Source organism: Coregonus clupeaformis, chromosome 11 (genome assembly GCF_020615455.1).
Source record: "Coregonus clupeaformis isolate EN_2021a chromosome 11, ASM2061545v1, whole genome shotgun sequence".
NCBI classification, from domain to species: Eukaryota; Metazoa; Chordata; class Actinopteri; order Salmoniformes; family Salmonidae; genus Coregonus; species Coregonus clupeaformis.
This window is the reverse complement of record NC_059202.1, coordinates 46,213,338-46,240,504: the sequence shown is the minus strand read 5'-3', so window position 1 is coordinate 46,240,504 and position 27,167 is coordinate 46,213,338. Positions and strand designations below refer to the sequence as shown.

Genomic DNA, 27,167 nt, shown 5'->3' with positions numbered 1-27,167 from the left:
GAACGTCACTGCTCAGTCAGCCGTGGGCAGAGGGGCCTACTCCAGAGGTGGAGGGAGAGAGAGAGAGAAAGAGGGACAGAACGGGAGAGAGTGTTTATCCAAATCCACTTGATCTTAGCAACTAACAAGGTCCCAGCTTGTCTGACAGCAAACAAACAAACAAAAGTCGATGTAAACGTGGTTAAAACTTGGTTACTTACAGGACTGATACGATGTCACCTCGTCGTACTTGGTAGTTCCTCACACTCCAGCGGTTCAGGAGCACCACGTCAGACCCTGTCACATTCCCCTCAGGATTCAGGGAGGGCTGAGGAGACACACACACACACAAACACAAAAAAGGTGAGTCTATGTCTGTTTCACATCAGAAAGAAACAAGGAACAGGGGAAACGAGCAACATTGTCATTAGTGTCCTGGACAGAAGAACAGCAACAAGGGCCAAGCAGAGGGCAACCAGGGAACAGAAGACAGACTGAACACCACAGAATTACATATTCCTCCAAGAGCGACATATTCAGAATGACATATTCCTCTTAAAGAAGTGAAGCGGGCTCCTGCCATACTGAGCTAAATTCTGTATCTAGCCTAACTGTATGTCTTCCTGTGGCTACAGATTCACACCGACAGATATGGGTGAAACACACGTCATACCTTTAAATCTATTGGAGTGGAAGGGTTGCCCTGAGACGTGGCTGTAGGCTAACTAACTATAGAGTCTAACGCCATAGAAGTCAACAGCCATGTCTCGGGGCAAGGGTCAGTACAGAGGTCAATAATCTAAACAACAACACAAGCAAGATGATGCACATAACTCCTACAGTCCCTTACAGAGTACATCAGGGTTGGACAAGTTTAGTACCTTCAAGTTTCCCTCAGTTTTGTACCTTGTGAACATGCCCCAGTATAACTCTCTCCTTACCCAGTGAGTCCACAAAATTAACAATTTCACCCTCAATGGGAAACGCAAGAGGGTTTCTCAACAACCATGACTGTAACTCTATCGTACACTGTATAGTAGGCCTATAGTCTGTGAAATCCCCCAACATAAATAATTTATTCTTACAACTGTGTCACTTTATCGAAGAGCTAGTGTGTGACGAAGCCCCGCTCCAAGCGGCGGGTGACATGACACAGGCAGAATGATTCATTAAACAGAATGTGCACAGGCCATTTCACGCTTGCCAGGGTAATTGACAGAATATCTCTTATCCATCTGACGAAAATAAATATCCCATACGAGTGCTGCCAGCCGCGGAATTTATCTGATACAGTTGGATACATTATCATTTTCACTTTCAGTCATATTTTACCATATTACATGCTGTATTGTTTCAAAAATGTATATCTTGCTAGCTTGAAAGCGCCCTAGAATTAATGAAAACAGAAAAAACAACAACACAGGAGACAAGGAAAGTTCAATCAAATAAGATTGTCTGGTCAACAATTCAATCTTGTGAAGACTGCAGCCTAAGGCAAGACAATGCAGGGGTTTTGTAAGGAATCTAGTTTAAACTTTCACGGTCTTGTAGGAGGAGAGGCAAAGTGAGGCAACTGTCTGTCTACACAACTATAACATAGAGAAATCTGAACAACTCCAACAATGTAAACAGCCTTCAGTATCTGAATGTATTGACTTACTAAGTAGTAGTATGGGAGGAGGAGGAGGAGGAGGAGGGAGATCAATAACGATCTTCTTCAGACAAACATTTGTTGTTACTTTTCTTACTTTCTTAGAAAACCATGTAAATATACTTGGATGCTAATTACGTCATATGGGATGGTACAAACAAAACTATGACTGAAAGATGTCTTTATTTAGGATTATTCCAAAGAAATTTAACTTTCTTTAGCTGTGTTAGAGCTTCTATAAAACCCTTCAGCTCCCATGTTACAATATCACGCTGTATGGATTCTCTAGTCAACCATTCCCAAGAAGCTAAACTGCCATCCAACACTGTCAACACGGAGGACAAAACCCAGCCAATGAGGTGAAACCAATGGGTCTTGGTTGCCCGACTGACTTATAGCTACATGTGTATACCAGATTAACTCTGTTTGACAGCAGAATGAAAGATGGATGTGAATTAAATATAGAGGTTTAAAACAAGTGTTTATGTTTTCTTAATGTGAGAAAAGCTGTGAGATACATTTGATGTATTTCATCACGCTAAGTGTCAACCCAGGCCATGAAGTATGACATATGTTGTATTGTATGGCTTCTGAATCTGAGTAAGGCTAAATGTCTTCTGTGATATTGGCAATTGTAGGGGGTGGGGTAAGGCCAATTGATTACATTCAAGAGAACCTCTCCCTCTCTGTACTGTATGATAGATACCTAGATAAAATTAACTCTGCTACAAATGGAAAGTGGGGCTTTGTAAAAGTACAACAAGATCAGTAGGAATTGATGGAGAAAGCATGGAGAGGGGGAGAGAGATAGAAAAGTAGAAAGCATGTGTCTCACCTGCATTGAGGCTCCTTCTACTCGTGCTACATAGGCAAAGCGGTCCAGAACAGTGACAGTGACGGGCACTGCCACGAAGAAGCCGCTCACAAACGCCCGGATATACCTGCGCCCAGCCCCGGCCTGCTGAGCCATCACCTAGGGACAGAAGAACACAGTTCAGCCATCAGAATTGGAACACGGTCATAAGAACTCAGCATGCAACAGCCAATGGAGAATCAGATAGTAGGGAGTTTGTATTGGCAAGAACAGAATGTAATTTCAGTCATTTCTCACTCAGAGAGAGAGCACATATTGCATGCAGGCATTTTTCATCCTCCTCTGTCCTCAGAGAGGACAGCAGGACAGCCAAACAAGTGTGAAATAACAGAGTGACAGACCAAAGACCCTAGACAGGCTAATGCATCAGTGGCTTTAAATAACACAACCACCAGGCAGATACTCAAATTTTGTTGTTACTGATTGTGATCGTGAGATACTTTAAAAAGTTTATGCTTCAGAGGCGCGTCAAATATTCCTTGGTGGTATCATGTCCTTTCCTATCCTTAATAAGCTTGAACTCAGAAAACCTAGCACCCATTTGTAAGAATTTCAAATGAAGTCGAGATGAAAGATTGATAGTATTTCTCCCACAGGGGGTTTTGCCTGTCTGAAATGCTAGTCAAAACAAAACACATATCGAGACATAGCAGTGGCTATTATTGTTGCACGTTATACCGAAACTTCTGTACTTTTCTATACTAGAACATGAATAACGTCTCTGTTATGTATGGTACGACGTGCTGTACATCGTACTGTACGTTGTTATGAAACTGTGCAGATGTGTGTTCTTCTACAGCTAGGCTAGATATAACAGTCTCGGTACATAAAAAAAAAAATGTCAGTACTTCTGTCAAATGTGTCTCACGGATCAAGCCTGTCTGTCAGCGCAGCCGATCCCTTATTATAGCATGCACCGTACCTGCTCCACTTACCCATTGCTAGCCTGCACTGGGAGTCTGGGCTACATTATGTTAGCTCCCCACTCATGCTGCACAGAAGTTCACATACTTTAATATGAACAGCATGTAGAAATGTTAAAACTGTTAATTACTGTTCGCAAAAAAAATTCCATACAAGCAAGAACACTTTACAATGAAATAAGATACCGGTAGCTTCCAACTTTGTAGGCTAACTTTCTTTGCTAACTGACAGCTAAAGCTAACATCAATTCACTACCCTAGTACTTTATGATAATATGCAAACCATTACACAAAATATGCTGATTAACACAATAAACTGAATTAATTCCCTTATTTCGGTGTCTCTCTCACATCTCTCCCAAAGATGATCTATTGTGTCATCGAATTGACTGTGCTCCTACGGGCCGCCCCCCCTCGTGAATGACGGTTAAAGACACATTTTTATAAAATAAGCTACTTCTATGCAAATGTTGTTGATCATTCCAATTAAATAAGTCCGACATGGAATAGAAACTGATTGTTTGTCATCTGTAGCCCCATTAAATCAGCCAAAAGAAGCTCAATAACTCATGCATGCACACCTGTATTGTGTATAGGCCTAGGCTACATCTTGATTTACCCAGTTTATCAATAGAGATTTACCATTCAAATAAATGATTACCATTACGTTGTTATGTAGTTAGATTGTTTTAACCAAAGTCAAGATCATTGTATGATTGTATAATTTATTAATTAATCATACATGGCTGTCTCTGAAAAATACTGACATAAAAAAAAAGTATGTAATGATATTGGACTGTTTGATCCGTAGGCTGTTGGTCAACTGAGGTCGGGAGATTATGGAGGCCAGGTCATCTGATGCAGCACTCCATCACTCTCCTTCTTGGTCAAATAGCCCTTACATTTACATCATTTAGCAGACGCTCTTATCCAGAGCGACTTACAAATTGGTGCTTTATCAGGCTATTTTCTACAATGTTATTATTTGTTGGCTTTATGTAGGCTATTTTTACAAATTCGCAAAGGCAATAGAAGTTACAAATCTAAAAGTATCATTTTCATTTAGATAGAATTTTGAATACCCACATGACATTGATTTTGAGATATGAAGACTTTATTATAAATTAAATGAAACTGTTCCACGAAAATGTGCATATGAAAATCATAACTGGCATGCAGATCAGTAGAAAGAAATGGTACGATTACTTGGCACTCCAAATGGAAAAGGTTGCCGAAAGCTGGTGTAGCCTATTACCGGCAACTTCAGGAGCATAATGGCAGAATCTGTGAAGGCCAGCAGCAGCGGGCAGTGGAAGGAGCAGGGTCGGGTAGGGTTCAGTTTTTTTTTTTCTTCTGGTTAGGCGATATTGATCTCTGGCTCACTTTTTAGTAATTTGTGTGTCTTCATTTTTAATTGTAGTGCTTAAAGCATCAGGCAAAGTAGCCTACATATTGTTGATTTTATTCAAACATAGTGTATAATTCTTTATATGGAAAAATACACTAAACCTGGTATCGGTTTCTAAATCAAAATTCTGGTATCATGACAACACTAGTGGCTATTGCTTTGAAAAAACAATATAGTTTGCCTAATTTCAGTTTGTGACAAAACAAGAAACTATCGTGTAGAGAATCATTGTACCATCTAAACCGCTGTGAGATATATTTTCCATAACCAAAACTATTGTATTTTCAGCTGTTTGAAGCTGGTGTAAAAGACGCAAAAACAAAACTTAAAAACGGAAAGCATAGAAATATCGCACTCAGAGCATATCTACAGCTTCTTAGACTTGCTTTCAATGAGAATGACAGATCTGTAACTCAGATTTCTATGTGAATTTGGTCAGGTCGCCCAAAATGTGACATATTGCAGCTTTAAAAGTCCAAGCACAGAGCAGGTGGAGTCAACCTGCACCCATGGCACTCACACATACACAGGGCTGAGGGAACACACACACTACCCACTGGGCACAAATTGGTTAAATCAATGTTGTTTCAACTTAATTATTCAACACATTGTGAGGTGGAATCTACATGGAAAATACATCGGAAAATAAGTAATCAATGTTGTTTTGTGAAATTTCAACCACAGGATTATGTGGTTGAAATATGTTATAAACAGTTCCTATCGGCCTAGGGTTTCAACCTTTGGTTGATTTTAAATGGAATTTACAGTGAGGGAAAAACGTTTTTGATCCCCTGCTGATTTTGAACATTTGCCCACTGACAAAAAAATTATCAGTCTATAATTTCAATGGTAGGTTAATTTGAACAGTGAGAGACAGAATAACAACAAAAAAATCCAGAAAAACGCATGTTCAAAATGTTATAAATTGATTTGCATTTTAATGAGGGAAATAAGTATTTGACCCCCTCTCAATCAGAAAGATGTCTGGCTCCCAGGTGTATTTTATACAGGTAGCAAACTGAGATTAGGAGCACACTCTTAAAGGGAGTGCTCCTAATCTCAGCTTGTTACCTGTATAAAAGACACCTGTCCACAGAAGCAATCAATCAATCAGATTCCAAACTCTCCACCATGGCCAAGACCAAAGAGCTCTCCAAGGATGTCAGGGACAAGATTGTACAGTGGGGGGAAAAAGTATTTAGTCAGCCACCAATTGCGCAAGTTCTCCCACTTAAAAAGATGAGAGAGGCCTGTAATTTTCATCATAGGTACACGTCAACAAAAAAAAATCCAGAAAATCACATTGTAGGATTTTTTATGAATTTATTTGCAAATTATGGTGGAAAATAAGTATTTGGTCACCTACAAACAAGTAAGATTTCTGGCTCTCACAGACCTGTAACTTCTTCTTTAAGAGGCTCCTCTGTCCTCCACTCGTTACCTGTATTAATGGCACCTGTTTGAACTTGTTATCAGTATAAAAGACACCTGTCCACAACCTCAAACAGTCACACTCCAAACTCCACTATGGCCAAGACCAAAGAGCTGTCAAAGGACACCAGAAACAAAATTGTAGACCTGCACCAGGCTGGGAAGACTGAATCTGCAATAGGTAAGCAGCTTGGTTTGAAGAAATCAACTGTGGGAGCAATTATTAGGAAATGGAAGACATACAAGACCACTGATAATCTCCCTCGATCTGGGGCTCCACGCAAGATCTCACCCCGTGGGGTCAAAATGATCACAAGAACGGTGAGCAAAAATCCCAGAACCACACGGGGGGACCTAGTGAATGACCTGCAGAGAGCTGGGACCAAAGTAACAAAGCCTACCATCAGTAACACACTACGCCGCCAGGGACTCAAATCCTGCAGTGCCAGACGTGTCCCTCTGCTTAAGCCAGTACATGTCCAGGCCTGTCTGAAGTTTGCTAGAGTGCATTTGGATGATCCAGAAGAGGATTGGGAGAATGTCATCTGGTCAGATGAAACCAAAATATAACATTTTGGTAAAAACTCAACTCGTCGTGTTTGGAGGACAAAGAATGCTGAGTTGCATCCAAAGAACACCATACCTACTGTGAAGCATGGGGGTGGAAACATCATGCTTTGGGGCTGTTTTTCTGCAAAGGGACCAGGACGACTGATCCGTGTAAAGGAAAGAATGAATGGGGCCATGTATCGTGAGATTTTGAGTGAAAACCTCCTTCCATCAGCAAGGGCATTGAAGATGAAACGTGGCTGGGTCTTTCAGCATGACAATGATCCCAAACACACCGCCCGGGCAACGAAGGAGTGGCTTCGTAAGAAGCATTTCAAGGTCCTGGAGTGGCCTAGCCAGTCTCCAGATCTCAACCCCATAGAAAATCTTTGGAGGGAGTTGAAAGTCTGTGTTGCCCAGCGACAGCCCCAAAACATCACTGCTCTAGAGGAGATCTGCATGGAGGAATGGGCCAAAATACCAGCAACAGTGTGTGAAAACCTTGTGAAGACTTACAGAAAACGTTTGACCTGTGTCATTGCCAACAAAGGGTATATAACAAAGTATTGAGACACTTTTGTTATTGACCAAATACTTATTTTCCACCATAATTTGCAAATAAACTCATAAAACATCCTACAATGTGATTTTCTGGATTTTTTTTCTCATTTCGTCTGTCATAGTTGACGTGTACCTATGATGAAAATTACAGGCCTCTCTCATCTTTTTAAGTGGGAGAACTTGCACAATTGGTGGCTGACTAAATACTTTTTTTCCCCACTGTAGACCTACACAAGGCTGGAATGGGCTACAAGACCATCGCCAAGCAGCTTGGTGAGAAGGTGACAACAGTTGGTGCGATTATTCGCAAATGGAAGAAACATAAAATAACTGTCAATCTCCTTCGGCCTGGGGCTCCATGCAAGATCTCACCTCGTGGAGTTGCAATGATCATGAGAATGGTGAGGAATTGGCCCAGAACTACACGGGAGGATCTTGTCAAGGATCTCAAGGCAGCTGGGACCATAGTCACCAAGAAAACAATTGGTAACACACTACGCCGTGAAGGACTGAAATCCTGCAGCGCCCGCAAGGTCCCCCTGCTCAAGAAAGCACATATACAGGGCCGTCTGAAGTTTGCCAATGATGGTCTAAGGCACTGCATCGCAGTGCTAGCTGTGCCACTAGAGATCCTGGTTCGATTCCAGGCTCTGTCGTAGCCGGCCGCGACCGGGAGACCCATGGGCGGTGCACAATTGGCCCAGCGTCGTCCAGGGTAGGGGAGGGGATGGCCGGCAGGGGATGTATCTCAGTTGGTAGAGCATGGCGTTTGCAACGCCAGGGTTGTGGGTTCGATAAAATAATGTATGTGCTAACTGTAAGTCGCTCTGGATAAGAGCGTCTGCTAAATGACTAAAATGTAAATGTAAATGAATGATTCAGAGGAGAACTGGGTGAAAGTGTTGTGGTCAAATGAGACCAAAATCGAGCTCTTTGGCATCAACTCAACTCGCCGTGTTTGGAGGAGGAGGAATGCTGCCTATGACCCCAAGAACACCATCCCCACCGTCAAACATGGAGATGGAAACATTATGCTTTGGGGGTTTTTCTGCTAAGGGGACAGGACAACTTCACCGCATCAAAGGGATGATGGACAGGGCCATGTACCGTTAAATCTTGGGTGAGAACCTCCTTCCCTCAGCCAGGGCATTGAAAATGGGTCGTGGATGGGTATTCCAGCATGACAATGACCCAAAACACACGGCCAAGGCAACAAAGGAGTGGCTCAAGAAGAAGCACATTAAGGTCCTGGAGTGGCCTAGCCAGTCTCCAGACCTTAATCCCATAGAAAATCTGTGGAGGGAGCTGAAGGTTCGAGTTGCCAAACGTCAGCCTCGAAACCTTAATGACTTGGAGAAGATCTGCAAAGAGGAGTGGAACAAAATCCCTCCTGAGATGTGTGCAAACCTGGTGGCCAACTACAAGAAACGTCTGCCCTCTGTGATTGCCAACAAGGGATTTGCCACCAAGTACTAAGTCATGTTTTGCAGAGGGGTCAAATACTTATTTCCTTCATTAAAATGCAAATCAATTTGTAACATTTTTGACATGTGTTTTTCTGGATTTTTTTGTTGTTATTCTGTCTCTCACTGTTCAAATAAACATACTATTAAAATTATAGACTGATCATGTCTTTGTCAGTGGGCAAACGTACAAAATCAGCAGGGCATCAAATACTTTTTTCCCCTCACTGTACAAGTAAATAACAAATATGTTGGATTCACGTCTCCATCTCAAACAAAAATCTAAGTTAAAGAATAGGACTAAATCATATCAAACTGTATTTAAAGTGCATTTAAAGTTTGATTTGATTTAGTCACATTCTTTAACTTAGATGCTTGGTTGAAATGGAGACGTGAATCCAACATCTTCGTTATTAATTTGTAGACAAACTGGAATTAAAGCCAGACTCAGTGGCACAGATGGAACTATGCAAGCAGAAGATACATCTCCTTCAAACATTGATATTTGGTTGCATTGACAGCCAAACAAGATTCAATATCCCTTTTACAATACAGTAAAAATGTTTGATTCAATTCTCCATCTCAACCAAAAACAAAAGTTAAAGAATATGATTAAGCCAGTGGCTCAGATGGAACTATCCAAAAAGTAGATACATCTCCTTTAAATGTTGATATTTGGTTGAGTTGTCAACCAAATACAACCAAACTCAATATTACCTTTGTAATACAGTAAATAGTCTACAATTATTTCATTTTTTAACACCCAAAACCACTAATTATTTTCATTTACAGTGTTAACACGAATATGTGAGAACAAGATTTTTGTGAACAAATGTTTCATTTTGGCGTTATAATAATGTTGGTTACAACATGGAAAATCATTGTGGAAATCTGTTGCAGCTTAAGTCAACTACAAAATCCACAATGCAATGCTCTCTCTATGGGCTGGCTGGCTAGCTAGCTAGCTAGCTAGCAAACGTAGCTACACACAATAATACCAAAGACAACATCAGCATGTAACTTAGCCTAAACAAACTGCACCACAGTCTACAATGTCACCATATTCAACCTACAGATTGATGTGCCTCACAGAGTAGAGTCTAACATTCGCAACGGCAGATATACTTTTGAGGAGATGGGAAACGTTGCCCATGCTACGTCAATGGGCCGAACGGTGCATTCTGGGCGATTCTGGGACAAGGCGCGCTCTCCTTCAAGGAGTGAATGGGAGTCTATTGGGCGCTAGGTCAAAAACCCAACATTAGCACAAATCTCGTCAACAAGAAGTGCAAGATTACAAATATTTTCAGAGATGTGAGATAATTAACTTGCTATCTGTAGTATCGTATAGTTTTGGAACTATGACATTACGTACATTTGAAGAAAATAGGCACGTCGATATATACACTGACTTTGAGAAGGGATTGCGTCATATCGGGCGGATTTCTGCCTGCTTGAACGCCAATAACTCAGATACACATGAAAACACGAAATTACCCAGAGAATCGATAGAACATCACTCAGAGATGCACAAAAACAATATAACATTCAAAATGGGTGAACCTTTCCTTTAAGGCTATCTTACAAACTAATGTAACAGTATTTATTAGACCTTAAAATGAGTAACACATCATGGCCACATTGAGGTTACTGTAGCAAATGTATTCTTATGTAATCATAGAAAGCGTGCATGTTCAAGATAGCATGCAAAGGTCACAGGTATGTGGAAATCTTCACAAATGCTATAATAATCTGCAACGGCATTGATCCCTTGCACCATGTACTTTAATGTAATCTCAACTGAAATCCAGGTAATTTGGTTGTGCTATTAGATGAAGCACAGTGATAACACATTAAGTTGTTGAATAAATAAAACAAAATATCTGACATTGTTTTCCCATTTGAACTTTGTTGTGCTTTTAGATGGTTAAATGCACAGTGATAACACATTTAGGTAACAACTAAACCAAAAATCAGACATTGATTTTCTATTGGAATTTGGTTGTACTTTTAGATGGTTGAACACATTGGGAATTCAATTAACTTCTGGCTGTTTTTTTGAGAAGGTGAAAATAGGTTGTAATCTCATTGATCAACATATCAACGAAATATTACCCTATTCACCACATTGAAATGAAGTGGTGTGCCCAGTGGGTATGTAGCCTACACACATTACATAGCCTGCGCACGCACGTGCACATAGCACAGAGCCCTACAGCATCCACCCCTAACAAATGAGCAATTTCCGCACCCCTGTATATTTTTTACGTCCTATTAAACACAGTAATCTATTTTCCGAACCCACCATAGGATATTGTAAGACATCAGTTACCATGTGCTAGAGGGAGAGGCACTCCAGCATGGTTGGCAGAAAATCCATTGTAGCATAACAATCCATCCTGACACGAACATATTGCCATTCTTACACTTTAATAGAGTACATAATCCATATCAAAACAAATTGAATTGCATAAGGCTTATAGAGCGCTTCAGTGATGTGCGAAGGTGGCACAGAGCAGCTGTGCTGCAATAGGCCGGCTTTCCTCCTGTGCTGACGTCTTGCAGAGTTGTGTTCATGGTAACTGACAACCTTTCATTGATTCATATCAACCCCTAGCCAATAGGGCTGGGAATTGCCAGGGACCTCACGATACGATCACGATACTTAGGTGCCAATACGATAAGTATTGCAATTCTCACGATTCTATATGTATTGCGATTCGATACTGCGATTTTATTAGCAATTTGATATTCCAAATATATTGCTCACTATATGTCTGCTGCAGAGAGAGAGAGCATGAGTAAACGAGTTTTGATCAGTCAGGGAAATAAAAGTGCTGAAAAGATGTTGGCTCACTATTTAAAAAGAAGATGGAGAACAAGCTATAGGATGAAAAATACCAGAGTTTTGGCGCAGGTACAGCCGACTAACGCTAGCTAACACTACCTTCAGTAGCAAGAATTATAATAATCATAATGCGATATGTAGCAGTATTGATTTTTTCCCCCCTCATCACTACTAGACAATACAGTAAAACTGTATAGATCTGTAAACCCATTAGGATACTATTACATTTTACATTACATTTACATTTTAGTCATTTAGCAGACGCTCTTATCCAGAGCGACTTACATTATTATAATTTATTTATTATTATTATTTTATTTTTTTCATACTGGCCCCCCGTGGGAATCGAACCCACAACCCTGGCGTTGCAAACGCCATGCTCTACCAACTGAGCTACATCCCTGCCAGCCATTCCCTCCCATACCCTGGACGACGCTGGGCCAATTGTGCGCCGCCCCATGGGTCTCCCAGTCGCGGCCGGCTACGACAGAGCCTGGATTCGAACCAGGATCTCTAGTGGCACAGCTAGCACTGCGATGCAGTGCCTTAGACCACTGCGCCACTCGGGAGACCATTACCACCACATTACCTGGTATCTGGAAACTAAAAGTCTAGTTTCTCACTGTAAATTTCCCCAAGTGTTTTCTCCATTCAGCCATGACAAGACTACGGATCGAGGAGAGAGCGTGAATGCAGTATCAAAGAAAGAGTGAGACAGAGGTTATACAGCTTGAGGTATAGCCCGAGGTACCGGAGTTGGCTGATGATATGTCAAGGTAACACACGGTGTGTGTGTGAGCATATGTGTGTGTGTGCATAGGCTAATGCATGGGGAATCAACTTTTCCTCCCCACACTGAACCATGACCAACCACCCTCAACCTAGGTTTTGCGTTTTCTGCCACTGGCTCGAAACATCTTCCTTTACAGTACTGCCAAGTTATTGTATTATCTGTAGGCCTATCAATTGTGCACGGCGCGCCTTAGCGTGTCATTGTTTACTGTGATGTGACAACTGCACTCAAGCACATTAAAGTGAGCTCCACTGAGGCAAAAAGCCTTTAATCAAGGCTGAGGCAAATGCATTAATACTGTCGACACACGGTGACAAGAGTTTTCGCATTACATCTCTCTTTGAGCATTTCTATTCATGTCAATACCTAAATGTGCAGGAGCAAACTCTGTAACAAGCTGTAGCAATACACTAAACAGGTTATCATAAACTAGCATTTATCTGGTGATGTTATTCTATTGTGCTGCTCCGAAAAAGCGGGCATCTGAGATTTTGTTGATGAGAAAGACAATGGACTGTAGTTACAAAGTATTGACAGTGTAGCTACTCAAGTAATCACTTTATGAAGCCCGTGTCTGAAAATTTCCAAAAATACATTGGAACTAAGATTGGAACTAGCATAGGCCTAAGCTTTAGCTTTGAGCTGTTCTTGCCATGATATGGACTTGGTCTTTTACCAAATAGGGCTATCTTGTCACAACACAACCTTGTCACAACACAACTGATAAGCTCAAACACATTAAGAAATAAATAAATGATTTCCCGATGACTACCTCATGAAGCTGGTTGAGAGAATGCCAAGAGTGTGCAAAGCTATCATCAAGGCAAAGGGTGGCTATTTGAAGAACATAAAATATATTTTGATTTGTTTAACACTTTTTTGGTTACTAAAAGGAGGGAGGATAATGAAAGTTCACAGAAGTAACAAGTAAAGGTAGACCTACTAATTAGTTATAGTTGTTTTACTGATATAAAGTTTGTTTATGAATTATTAAGTGATTAAAACTTGTAATTCTGGAACGGAATTGTCTACAATTGGAAATCATAATAGTTACAAACCATAGTTCTGACCACCTGCTACTGTCCTCCTTTCCACTGGCATACTGTTATGTTCATCTTAGGGATGTTAAATGGTTAACCACCGAAAATCAATGTAATGGTCATGCTTATCAGTCTATAGATAATTTGCATAATTTAATGGAATTAAAATGGTGTCAGAATTTAACAAATCTTGTCAGTCATAAAACTGGAACAGTGTCGGAGTCAACCGGAATTATTATTTTGCCGAAGACAGTAATGTACAGTGAGTTTATAGATTTAGAAAGTAGCTTGCTTAACGTCAACTAAAGATGGCTCAGAGTGAGCCATGAACAAGCCAGAGTGGAGACTCATTGCTAGGCAACTCACAGATGCAGGCTGCAGCAGTCAAGGGAGCAGTGGAGCAGGGGGAGAGACAGAGAGGAGCAGCACGCAGCAGCTAACAACAGCTAAGCTAGAAACCGATAAAGTTCTTCAGCATTTTCTCTCCTGTTCTACAGGTTTTTATATCAACTTCCTTTTGTTGTCCAAAAGCATTATCTAGTCATATTAACCACTCATCCTAGTTCTTGCATATTTCGATTTCCCCTCTTTCTAAGTTTCTAACGGAGATGTTGATCTCTGTCACATGAAACCCAGGGCCAGCGGCAGAACGAATCAGTTGGACGGGCATTCAATTTCCACAGGGGGGGGAACTATGGAACCTCATGTGTGCACACGCTTGCACAATTTTTTTAAATGGTTGTTATAGAAAATACCATAATCGGCACGTGAGTTTTAAGTTTGGGGAAGCTTACAATTTATCCTACCATTTCTACCGATCTGCGTGCCAGTTATGATTATTTCTATATAACAAAAGTATGTGGACATCCTTTCAAATGAGTGGATTCAGCTATTTCAGCCACACCTGTTGCTGACAAGTGTATAAAATCGAGCACACAGCCATGCAATCTCCATAGCCAAACATTGGCAGTAGAATGGCCTTCATGGTTCGGGATAGGCCCCTTAGTTTCAGTGAAGGGAAATCTTAACGCTACAGCACACAACGACATTCTAGACAATTCTGTGCTTCCAAATTTGTGGCAACAGTTTGGGGAAGGCCCTTTCCTGTTTCAGCATGACAATGACCCGTGCACAAAGCGAGGTCCATACAGAAATGGTTTGTCGAGATCAGTGTGGAAGAACTTAACTGGCCTGCACAGAGCCAACCTCAACCCCATCTAATACCTTTTGGATGAATTGGAACACCGACTCCTTGTCCCTGCAGCAATTTTCTAACATCTAGTGAAAAACACATAATTCTGCATTAACACGACCCCTAAGTTTAACTCGGTATCTAAGTATGTGGCTGAATTAATAAGGTGACGGGGCATCATATTGTGTTAGCTTTCTGCTGTGTTTAAGAAGCCTTTGGATTAGTTATTTGTAAAGCTGCTACTGCTATCTTGATTTCCTTGCACTCCTCTCTGTTCTTGGCCTGTCTGCTCCTCCCCCTCTTCTCAATGCAGAGCAGGCAGGCCCGTTGCCCTAGCAACTCCAGACAGACACAGCATGTAGACATGCTGCTGGAGAGCCAGTACTGTCAAAACTTTGCATCAAACTATGTTAATTTGCACAATGTCTCTCGTTCACATTTGTTTGTAAATGTCCAAACTCACCAAAAATGTAATTTAGTAGCTCCTACCTACAGTGGGGAAAAAAAGTATTTAGTCAGCCACCAATTGTGCAAGTTCTCCCACTTAAAAAGATGAAAGAGGCCTGTAATTTTCATCATAGGTACACGTCAACTATGACAGACAAATTGAGATTTTCTTTTTCCAGAAAATCACATTGTAGGATTTTTTATGAATTTATTTGCAAATTATGGTGGAAAATAAGTATTTGGTCACCTACAAACAAGCAAGATTTCTGGCTCTCACAGACCTGTAACTTCTTCTTTAAGAGGCTCCTTTGTCCTCCACTCGTTACCTGTATTAATGGCTCCTGTTTGAACTTGTTATCAGTATAAAAGACACCTGTCCACAACCTCAAACAGTCACACTCCAAACTCCACTATGGCCAAGACCAAAGAGCTGTCAAAGGACACCAGAAACAAAATTGTAGACCTGCACCAGGCTGGGAAGACTGAATCTGCAATAGGTAAGCAGCTTGGTTTGAAGAAATCAACTGTGGGAGCAATTATTAGGAAATGGAAGACATACAAGACCGCTGATAATCTCCCTCGATCTGGGGCTCCACGCAAGATCTCACCCCGTGGGGTCAAAATGATCACAAGAATGGTGAGCAAAAATCCCAGAACCACATGGGGGGACCTAGTGAATGACCTGCAGAGAGCTGGGACCAAAGTAACAAAGCCTACCATCAGTAACACACTACACCGCCAGGGACTCAAATCCAGCAGTGCCAGACGTGTCCCCCTGCTTAAGCCAGTACATGTCCAGGCCCGTCTGAAGTTTGCTAGAGTGCATTTGGATGATCCAGAAGAGGATTGGGAGAATGTCATATGGTCAGATGACACCAAAATAGAACTTTTTGGTAAAAAAGCATCCAAAGAACACCATACATACTGTGAAGCATGGGGGTGGAAACATCATGCTTTGGGGCTGTTTTTCTGCAAAGGGACCAGGACGACTGATCCGTGTAAAGGAAAGAATGAATGGGGCCATGTATCGTGAGATTTTGAGTGAAAACCTCCTTCCATCAGCAAGGGCATTGAAGATTAAACGTGGCTGGGGCTTTCAGCATGACAATGATCCCAAACACACCGCCCGGGCAACGAAGGAGTGGCTTCGTAAGAAGCATTTCAAGGTCCTGGAGTGGCCTAGCCAGTCTCCAGATCTCAACCCCATAGAAAATCTTTGGAGGGAGTTGAAAGTCTGTGTTGCCCAGCGACAGCCCCAAAACATCACTGCTCTAGAGGAGATCTGCATGGAGGAATGGGCCAAAATACCAGCAACAGTGTGTGAAAACCTTGTGAAGACTTACAGAAAACGTTTGACCTGTGTCATTGCCAACAAAGGGTATATAACAAAGTATTGAGAAACTTTTGTTATTGACCAAATACTTATTTTCCACCATATTTTGCAAATAAATTCATAAAATATCCTACAATGTGATTTTCTGGATTTTTTTTCCTCATTTTGTCTGTCATAGTTGACGTGTACCTATGATGAAAATTACAGGCCTCTCTCAACTTTTTAAGTGGGAGAACTTGCACAATTGGTGGCTGACTAAATACTTTTTTCCCTCACTCTATATATGTATAACTTTATGAGCTGGATTGCCTGTCTTTGCAATTTGCTTAGTTTCGTTTGCGCTCGTTAGCCTATTTAGCTAGCAGCCTCCATTGAAATTTACTATTATTGTGCTAATTTTGTTAACATTCCGGTAATACAGTGAGGGAAAAATGTATTTGATCCACTGACAAAGACATGATCAGTCTATAATTTTAATGGTAGGTTTATTTGAACAGTGAGAGACAGAATAACAACAAAAAAATCCAGAAAAACGCATGTCAAAAATGTTATAAATTGATATGCATTTTAATGAGGGAAATAAGTATTTGACTCCTCTGCAAAACATGACTTAGTACTTGGTGGCAAAACCCTTGTTGGCAATCACAGAGGTCAGACGTTTCTTGTAGTTGGCCACCAGGTTTGCACACATCTCAGGAGGGATTTTGTTCCACTCCTTTTGCAGATCTTCTCCAAGTCATTAAGGTTTCGAGGCTGATGTTTGGCAACTCGAACCTTCAGCTCCCTCCACAGATTTTCTATGGGATTAAGGTCTGGAGACTGGCTAGGCCACTCCAGGACCTTAATGTACTTCTTCTTGAGCCACTCCTTTGTTGTCTTGGCCGTGTGTTTTGGGTCAATGTCATGCTGGAATACCCATCCACGACCCATTTTCAATGCCCTGGCTGAGGGAAGGAGGTTCTCACCCAAGATTTGACGGTACATGGCCCTGTCCATCGTCCCTTTGATGCGGTGAAGTTGTCCTGTCCCCTTAGCAGAAAAACACCCCCAAAGCATAATGTTTCCACCTCCATGTTTGACGGTGGGGATGGTGTTCTTGGGGTCATAGGCAGCATTCCTCCTCCTCCAAACACGGCGAGTTGAGTTGATGCCAAAGAGCTCGATTTTGGTCTCATCTGACCATAACATTTTCACCCAGTTCTCCTCTGAATCATTCAGATGTTCATTGGCAAACTTCAGACGGCCCTGTATATGTGCTTTCTTGAGCAGGGGGACCTTGCGGGCGCTGCAGGATTTCAGTCCTTCGCGGCGTAGTCTGTTACCAATTGTTTTCTTGGTGACTATGGTCCCAGCTGCCTTGAGATCATTGACAAGATCCTCCCGTGTAGTTCTGGGCTGATTCCTCACCGTTCTCATGATCATTGCAACTTCACGAGGTGAGATCTTGCATGGAGCCCCAGGCCGAGGGAGATTGACAGTTATTTTGTGTTTCTTCCATTTGCGAATAATCGCACCAACTGTTGTCACCTTCTCACCAAGTTGTTTGGCGATGGTCTTGTAGCCCATTCCAGCCTTGTGTAGGTCTACAATCTTGTCCCTGACATCCCTGGAGAGCTCTTTGGTCTTGGCCATGGTGGAGAGTTTGGAATCTGATTGATTGATTGCTTCTGTGGAGAGGTATCTTTTATACAGGTAACAAGCTGAGATTAGGAGCACTCCCTTTAAGAGTGTGCTCCTAATATCAGCTCGTTACCTGTATAAAAGACACCTGGGAGCCAGATATCTTTCTGATTGAGAAGGGGTCAAATACTTATTTCCCTCATTAAAATCCAAATCAATTTATAACATTTTTGTTGTTGTTATTCTGTCTCTCACTGTTCAAATAAACCTACCATTAAAATTATAGACTGGTAGAGCACGGCGCTTGTAAGGCCAAGGTAGTGGGTTCGATCCCCGGGACCACCCATACACAAAAAAATGTATGCACGCATGACTGTAATTCGCTTTGGATAAAAGCGTCTGCTAAATGGCATATTATTATTATTATTATTTCTTTGTCAGTGGGCAAACGTACAAAATCAGCAGGGGATCAAATACTTTTTTCCCTCACTGTAGACACCTAATGTTTTTTGGGGGGGTGTTTTTTGGCACCCCCTCGTGTACTAAAGCAGGTAATACCGTAACTCCCGGGATGAGAGAAGGACGGTATGAAAATCTGGATACCGCCCAACCCTAATAGTCACTAACTCAGATATCATTAACATAGCATAAGTCTTGGCAAAATGTGTAGAATTGCAGGAAATTTGCAAAACACATCTCTCCACCCCATGGCAAATTGTAAATTGGCTGTAAAACTGCAAAATAAAATCTCTGCCTCATGGCAAAATGAGTAGAATTGCATGAAATGTGTTATAACATTGCAAAATGTTATCTTCACCTCATGGCAAAATGTGTAGAATTGCAGGAAATAACTTCAAAAAAATAATATATATATATATATATATATATATATATATATATCCGCCGTAAAGGGGGGGGACTAAAATGTTTTGCCTGTGAGGTGGTGGGGGGTGGCCCCCCAACTAAATCACGCTTAGGGCCCCAAAAAAGCTAGACACCCCTCCCCTTCTTCTTGACTCAACATTTTAAATTAAACTCAAAACACAATCTTCACACATATTTTAGATGCTTTTCACTGACAGACGCAACTCAATAATCAGAAAGGCCCATTGCCATGAGCACTGCCCAAATTGCATGCTTCCCAAATAGGCCTACGTGCTTGTGATTTGAAACAATCCACAGCATAAAAAAAAAAAAGCTAATGATCCTCTGTGGCTAAGTCATGCTCTCTGGTGAAGTATGTTGAATGTTTTTATTTAGACTGGAGTTATTATATAATTCTGGCAAAACATCAATTTGCTTTAGGTCAAGCTAGCATCCGAACTGTGCATTGTGCACCCGCCAACTTTCTTTTCCAATTTGCAAGTGGCTGAAACCAGAGATCTGTATATAATGACGAGATGCTCATGTCTCCGCCTTAACAATGGTAGTTGTTGTCCCAAAGGCAGGAAGGCAGGCAACCAGCTTAGGTCTGCATATTAAGCCCATAGAAATGCATTGGGGTTATTCTGGAAAGATCTTCCTCTCTGCTGAAACTATCTCGCCGGAGAAAGCATCCGAGCGAGCAAAACAGCGCCCCTCTGTCTAACTATATGTAGCCCATCTATCTGATGCGGTCTGGTCAGAAATAGTATGACATGCCATACTCTTTTTGTCCAGACAGTATCAGATCCATGGTCTACACATACTGAGACAGAGGGGCGCTGTTTTGCTCGCTCAGATGCTTCATCTGAGATTGATGCGTCTTTCTGTCGACGCGCGTCTCAGTCAAATAAATTATCAATATTTCTATATTTTATTTGGATGGGCAAGGAGGTACGGTAGGGGCGGGCCCGCCCATAACGCCGGCCCTGATAAAACCGCTCACATCAGGTGCGTCTTTTAGAACAGTGTTTTCCTTCAAATTGCAATTTGGCAAATGTTCGAAAATGATGTATTACACTAGTTAGGTTTCCATCCAATTGGTGACAGATTTTCATGCGAATAGTATCAAATATGCAAAAATAAATATGCAAATATTTCCACCAGAGATGTGTTTCCATCAAATTGAGTTGTTGGGGATAAATGTCTGTGCATTAAGACATAATGCACATAAAAATAACTTTTGCGGTTAAATTCCCTTGTACTGAATAAAAAATAGTTAAATGGGTTCCCATCGCATTTTCAACTCTACTGATGGTTTTGTTACAAAAATGTTTGCGTTATATAGCGAATGTGCCCACTCTGGTATTGGCAGGCGTGCTCTCACCAACAGCTGGCAGATACAGTGCGGGTGTAGCCTACATTAGAATGTATGTTTTTGCATGATATCCAAATGCCTGTTTCGCAAGAATCTATTTACTTATTTTTTGAGGGGTTTTCTGAGCGTTTATGTCCGCTTGTTCTCATGTTGTCTTTTTGGTCTCATCTCCTTCGTGCCTTCTGTACTGAGTGCACATTCCCACTTACACCAGAGATCTGTATATAATGACAAGATGCTCAAGTCTCCGCCCTAACAAATCGGAGTCGTTGTCCCAAAGGCCGGAAGGCAAGCGACAAGCTTAGGTCCAAAATAAACCCACACATTGGGCTTATTTTGGACAGATTTTGGCGAGAGTGAAACCTCTCGCTTCTCCTCTTCCTCTGTTTACACACACACACACACACCAAGCCCCTACCCATGCCACTCACAACAACAAAAATTAGAGATCACTTCTTCCTCTCTGACAAGCGGTTTCAACTCACTATTTGCATTAGCAACAGAATCGAGCATATGGACACTGAAACACATTGAGACATTATTTTACTGAGACATTATTTTACTGTAAAAGAGAAGAACTTAAAGGGATACTTTCGGGATTTTCATAATAAGGCCCTTTATCTACTTCCCCAGAGTAAGATGAACTTGTGGCAATGACTAGAAGTCTATGGGTATCTACTAGCATGCTAGCAGATATCCATAGAATTCAAATCATTGCGCTAATGCTAGTTAGCATTGGCTCGCAAAACTACCTCCAACTTCCTTTATACTCAACACAGAGACATAATCCCGATAATCTAACGATACACTCTTTATGTCTCAACTCCTCAAATTGCACGCAGAGAAGATACTACTGAAACGGGAGTATCAATGAACATTGACTCTGGAAAATGTATGCTCTGTTTGTCACGAGCGGCATTGCAGTACTGCTAGCAGCATTTTAGCCAAAGACTGTTATACTAGCTGTCTAGTATTTTATTTACATTTACATTTTAGTCATTTAGCAGACGCTCTTATCCATAAATATGCAATAGGCATAAAACACAATTATATTAGGAATTGGCAACTCGTTCTCATTTTGTGAAATAAGGTAGGCCACTTGATTTCAAAATGAACAAAGCGGACATGCTAGCATGGTGTTCAAACAGTTGGAGACAGACAGAAGGGTGTGTTCATAACAATTCAACTGTTCTGCCTTGTTAGCTAGCAAATAAATCCACGTAGGCTACTCACTAGCACATGGGCTTGTGCTTGAAAGATTGTTTATGAGACCGGTGTTCATTTTCTATAATGCCTGCTAAAAAAAGTTAGTCATTATTAGTGAATGTGCATTATGCATGGATCTGGTTACATTTGTAACAAAAAGGGCATTTTCATAGACAGACTTGAAAGCCAGATCAGTGATTTTTGCAAAAAAGCAGGTTAAACTATTTTGATAAAATAATATAATAATTAGTGGGTCTTACGGTTGTGGAAGGATTATATTTAGTTTAGGTATAATTTCACAAGCCCTAAATACATTAGATTATTGCTGACTGTTTGAAATGCAGTGTATTTGACCTTTAAATTGTACAACAAAGCTTATTTAGAGATATTTTTTAGATATACACTGAACAAAAATATAAACGCAACATGTAAAAGACTTGGTCCCATGTTTCATGGGATAAATTAAAAAGCCCCAAAAAGCGTATTTCCCCCAAAATGTTGAGCAAAAATGTATTTACATCCTTGTTAGTGAGCATCTCTCTTTTGCCAAGATAATCCTTTCACCTGACAGGTGTGGCATATCAAGAAGCTGATTAAACAGCATGATCATTACACAGGTGCACCTTGTGCTGGGGACAATAAAAGGCCACTCTAAAATGTGCAGTTTTGTCACACAACACAATGCCACATGATGTCTCAAATTTTGAGGGAGTGGGCAATTGGCATGCTGACTGCAGGAATGTCCACCAGAGATGTTGCCAGATAATTTAATGTTAATTTATCTACCATAAGCCACCTCCAATGTTGTTTTAGAGAATTTGGCAGTACATCCAACTGGCCTCAGAACCTCAGACCACGTGTATGACATCGTGTGGGTGAGCGGTTTGCTGATGTCAGCGTTGTGAACAGAGTGCCCCACGGTGGCGGTGGGGTTATGATATGGGTAGGCATAAGCTACGGACAACAAACACAATTGCAATTTATCGATGGCAATTTGAATGCACAGAGATACCGTGACGAGATCCTGAGGCCCATTGTCGTGCCATTCATCCACCACCATAACTTAATGTTTCAGCATGATAAATGCATGACCCTATGTCGCAAGGATCTGTACACAATTCCTGGAAGCTGAAATTTTCCCAGTTATTCCATGGCCTGCATACTCACCAGACATGTCACCCATTGAGCATGTTTGGGATGCTCTGGATCGACGTGTACGACAGCGTGTTTCAGTTCCCGCCAATATCCAGCATCATCGCACAGCCATTGAAGAGGAGTGGGACAACCTTCCACATGCCACAATCAACAGCCTGATCAACTCTATGCAAAGGAGATGAAGCAAATGGTGGTCACACCAGATACTGACTTGTTTTCTGATCCACACCCCTACCTTTTTTTAAGGTATCTGTGACCAACAGATGCATATCTATATTCCCAGTCATGTGAAATCAATAGATTAGGGCCTAATGAATATATTTCAATTGACCAATTTCCTTATATGAACTGTAACTCAGTAAAATCTTTGAAATTGTTGCGTTTATATGTTTGTTCATTATGCCTGGTGAAAACCAAACACTGCATTCCACAGTAAGAACCTCATACCAACGGTCAAGCATGGTGGTTGTAGTGTGATGGTTTGGGGATGCTTTGCTGCCTCAGGAGCTGGACGACTTGCCTTAATAGAAGGAACCATGAATTCTGCTCTGTATCAGAGAATTCTACAGGAGAATGTCAGGCCATCCGTCTGTGAGCTGAAGCTAAAGCGCTGCGCCTCTGGGTCATGAAGCAAGACAATGATCCAAAACACATAATCAAGTCTACATGAAAATGGCTAAAAAGCAACAAATTTGAAGTTTTGGAATGGCCTAGTCAAAGTCCAGACCTAATCCCAATTGAGATGTTGTGGCAGGACTTGAAACGAGCAGTTCATGCTTGAAAACCCACAAATGTCGCTGAGTTAAAGCAGTTCTGAATCGAAGACTGGGCCAAAGTTCCTCGACAGCAACGTGAGAGACTGATAAACAACTACAGGAAGCATTTGGTTGGAGTCATTGCAGCTAAAGGTGGCACAACAAGTTATTGAGTGTAAGGGGGCAACTACTTTTTCACACAGGGGCATTGGGTGTTGCATAACTTTGTTAATGAAGTAAATAAAATAAGTATGTATGTAATTGTTGTGTTATTTGTTCACTCAGGTTCCCTTTATCTAATATTAGGTTTTGGTTGAAGATCTGATAACATTCAGTATCAAGAATATGCAAAAGTAGAGAATATACAAACAGTCCGGGTAACCATTTGATTAGCTCTTCAGCAGTCTTATGGCTTGGGGGTAGAAGCTGTTAAGAAGCCTTTTGGAGCAATAGTTGAATAGGATGGCCTTGACTAGAATACAATATACAGTACATTTGGAAAGTATTCAGACCCCTTGACTTTTTCCACATTTTGTTAGGTTACAGCCTCATTCTAAAATTGAGTAAATAAAATGTTTTCCTCAATAACCTACACACAATACCCCATAATGACAAAGCGAAAACAGGTTTTTAGAAATGTTAGCAAATTTAATAAAACTAAATAACAGAAATACCTTATTTTACATAAGTATTCAGACTCTTTGCTATGAGACACTAAATTGAGCTCATGTGCATCCTGTTTCCATTGATCCTGCTTGAGATGTTTCTACAACTTGATTGGAGTCCACCTGTGGTAAATTCAATTTATTGGATATGATTTGGAAAGGCACACACCTGTCTATATCAGGTCCCACAGTTGACAGTGCATGTCAGAGCAAAAACCAAGCCATGAGGTCGAAGGAATTGTCAGTAGCGCTCCGAGACAGGATTGTGACGAGGCACAGATCTGGGGAAGGGTAAGTACATTTTGCCAGCTTTGAAGGTCCCCAAGAACACAGTGGCCTCCATCATTCATAAATGGAAGAAGTTCGGAACCACCAAGACTCTTCCTAGAGCTGGCCGCCCAGCCAAACTGAGCAATCGGGGGAGAAGGGCCTTGGTAAGGGAAGTGACAAAGAACCTGATCGTCACTCCCCAATCAATCTGACAGCGCTTGAGAGGATCTGCAGAGAAGAATGGGAGAAACTCCCCAAATACAGGTGTGCCAAGCTTGTAGCATCATACCCAAGAAGACTCGAGGCCATAATAGCTGCCAAAGGTGCTTCAACAAAGTACTGAGTAAAGGGTCTGAATACTTATGTAAATGAGATATTTCAGTTTTATAAAAATAATAATAATTTTAAAAAAAACAAAGCCAACAAATAAAAACATTGCAGCCAGCAGGTAAAAAATATCCTGATAAATCACATTGGCTTTGCATGGCCTGTCTGCAAGGAACTTGAAACATTGTATCAACTATTAACTTGAGTCTGCATGCTAGCAAACTTGCAAAAAGTTTCCCACGTCAGTGAGCTCCTGACAGACAGACACAGCTGTAGGCTATTTGCGCAAGGATAATAAGTAATTTGGTAGGCCTTAGTGGTTATCGAAAGATTTTTCAAACAGGCTACGTTAAGGAACTATTGTCAATCTCAATGGATGTAAAAACTTAGACTTAATTTACTTGCTTTCTGAGGCGATGAAAAAATTACTGAGAAGTTCCACAGTGATGGTGAGTTAAGACAATCAGAAATAGTATCAGATCCCCAAATGGGCACATTTATAAGCCTACATTTGTGCGCAGGCCAGGAAGCCTAGTACTAGTTCTATGCGTTATCAGGTGCACGTCCTTACTCAAGATTCACAGGAGCGATCCAAACAAAAGACAATGAATAAACTCTTTAATGGAATGAAATAAACCAAAGCTTTTTCCTCACAAGTGTAGCCTTGGTTGTGCACTCTGTAAACAATAATAATAATAATATATTGAATGCATTAACAGAAATTACCGTAACCAAACAAACATTGTAGATTATAAATTATGGTAATTAACGGTAAATGTACTACTGGTGATACAGGTGTGCCATCTCCGCAGCCTCCGCAATGGATTAGTCCACTCAGACAGACGTGAATCAGGTGTCTCATGTGCCATATTTTTTGTATATACACTACCAGTCAAAAGTTTGGACACACCTACTCATTCAAGGGTTTTTCTATATTTTTACTATTTTTTATATTATAGAATAATAGTGAAGACATCAAAACTATGAAATAACACATATGGAATCACGTAGTAAATAAAAGTGATAAACAAATCGAAGTATATTTTAGATTTGAGAATCTTCAAATAGCCACCCTTTGCCTTGATGACAGCTTTGCACACTATCATTCTCTCAACCAGCCCTTACACAGCCTGGAGGTGTTGGGTCATGGTCCCGTTGAAAAACAAATGAGAGTCCCACTAAGCCCAAATCAGATGGGATGGCATATTGCTGTAGAATGCTGTGGTAGCCATGATGGTTAAGTGTGCCTTGAATTCTAAATAAATCACAGACAGTGTCACCAGCAAAGCACACCCACACCATAACACCTCCTCCTCCATGCTTTACAGTGGGAAATACACATGCGGAGATCATCCGTTCACCCACACCGCGTCTCACAAAGACACTGCGGTTGGAACCATAAAATCTCAAATTTGGACTCCAGACCAAAGGACAAATTTCCACAGGTCTAATGTCCATTGCTCGTGTTTCTTGGCCCAAACAGGTCTCTTATTATTGGTGTCCTTTAGTAGTGGTTTCTTTGCAGCATTTCGACCGTGAATGCCTGATTCACACAGTCTCCTCTGAACAGTTAATGTTGAGATGTGTCTGTTACTTGAACTCTGTGAAGCATTCATTTGGGCTGCAATTTCTGAGGCTGGTAACTCTAATGAACTTATACTCTGCAGCAGAGTTAACTTTGGGTCTTCCATTCCTGTCACCTGAGAGCCAGTTTCATCATATAAAGTTTGATGGTTTTTGCTACTGCACTTGAAGAAACTTCAAAAGTTATTGAAATGTTCCGTATTGACTGACATTCATGTCTTAAAAGTAATGATGGACTGTCATTTCTCTTTGCTTTTTTGAGCTGTTATTGCCATAATATGGACTTGGTCTTTTACCAAATAGGGTTAACTTCTGTATACCCCCATACCTTGTCACAACACAACTGATTGGCTCAAACGCATTAAGAAGGAAAGAAATTCCACAAATTAACTTTTAAGAAGACACACCTGTTAATTGAAATGCATTCCAGGTGACTACCTCATGAAGCTGGTTGAGAGAATGCCAAGAGTGTGCAAAGCTGTCATCAAGGCAAATGGTGGCTATTTGAAGAATCTAAAATATATTTTGATTTGTTTAACATTTTGGTTACTACATGATTCCATATGTGTTATTTCATAGTTTTGATGTCTTCACTATTATTCTACAATGAAGAAAATAGTACAAATAAAGAAAAACCCTGGAATGAGTAGGTGTGTCCAAACCTTTGACTGGTACTGTATAAATTTGCCATTGCTCGACTAAAAATAATCTTGGTCGACCAACAGCCAATCAACCAAACAATCGACCTGTCGAGAAAATGGGGTCAGCCCTATAAAACAGTATGTAAACATTATTAAAGTGACCAGTGTTCCATGTATATGTACATAGGGCAGCAGCATCTAACATACTGACCA

The 27,167-nt window shown here is 41.0% G+C and overlaps 1 protein-coding gene across 3 annotated transcripts in view; it reads right to left on the bottom strand.

Annotated features, from left to right (window-relative positions):
- The window catches only part of LOC121576898 (mitochondrial inner membrane protease subunit 2), a 176,515-nt gene that overhangs the window by 131,925 nt on the left and 17,423 nt on the right, over positions 1 to 27,167 (bottom strand). For all 3 annotated transcript variants that reach the window (XM_041890451.2, XM_041890452.2, XM_041890453.2), the window contains exons 2-3: positions 2,466 to 2,603; positions 201 to 307 (exon numbers count right to left, since the gene is read on the bottom strand). In XM_041890451.2, the coding sequence (XP_041746385.1) occupies positions 201 to 307; positions 2,466 to 2,600 (242 nt within the window). In that variant the 5' untranslated portion in view covers positions 2,601 to 2,603. The remainder of the gene's footprint in view (positions 1 to 200; positions 308 to 2,465; positions 2,604 to 27,167) is intronic.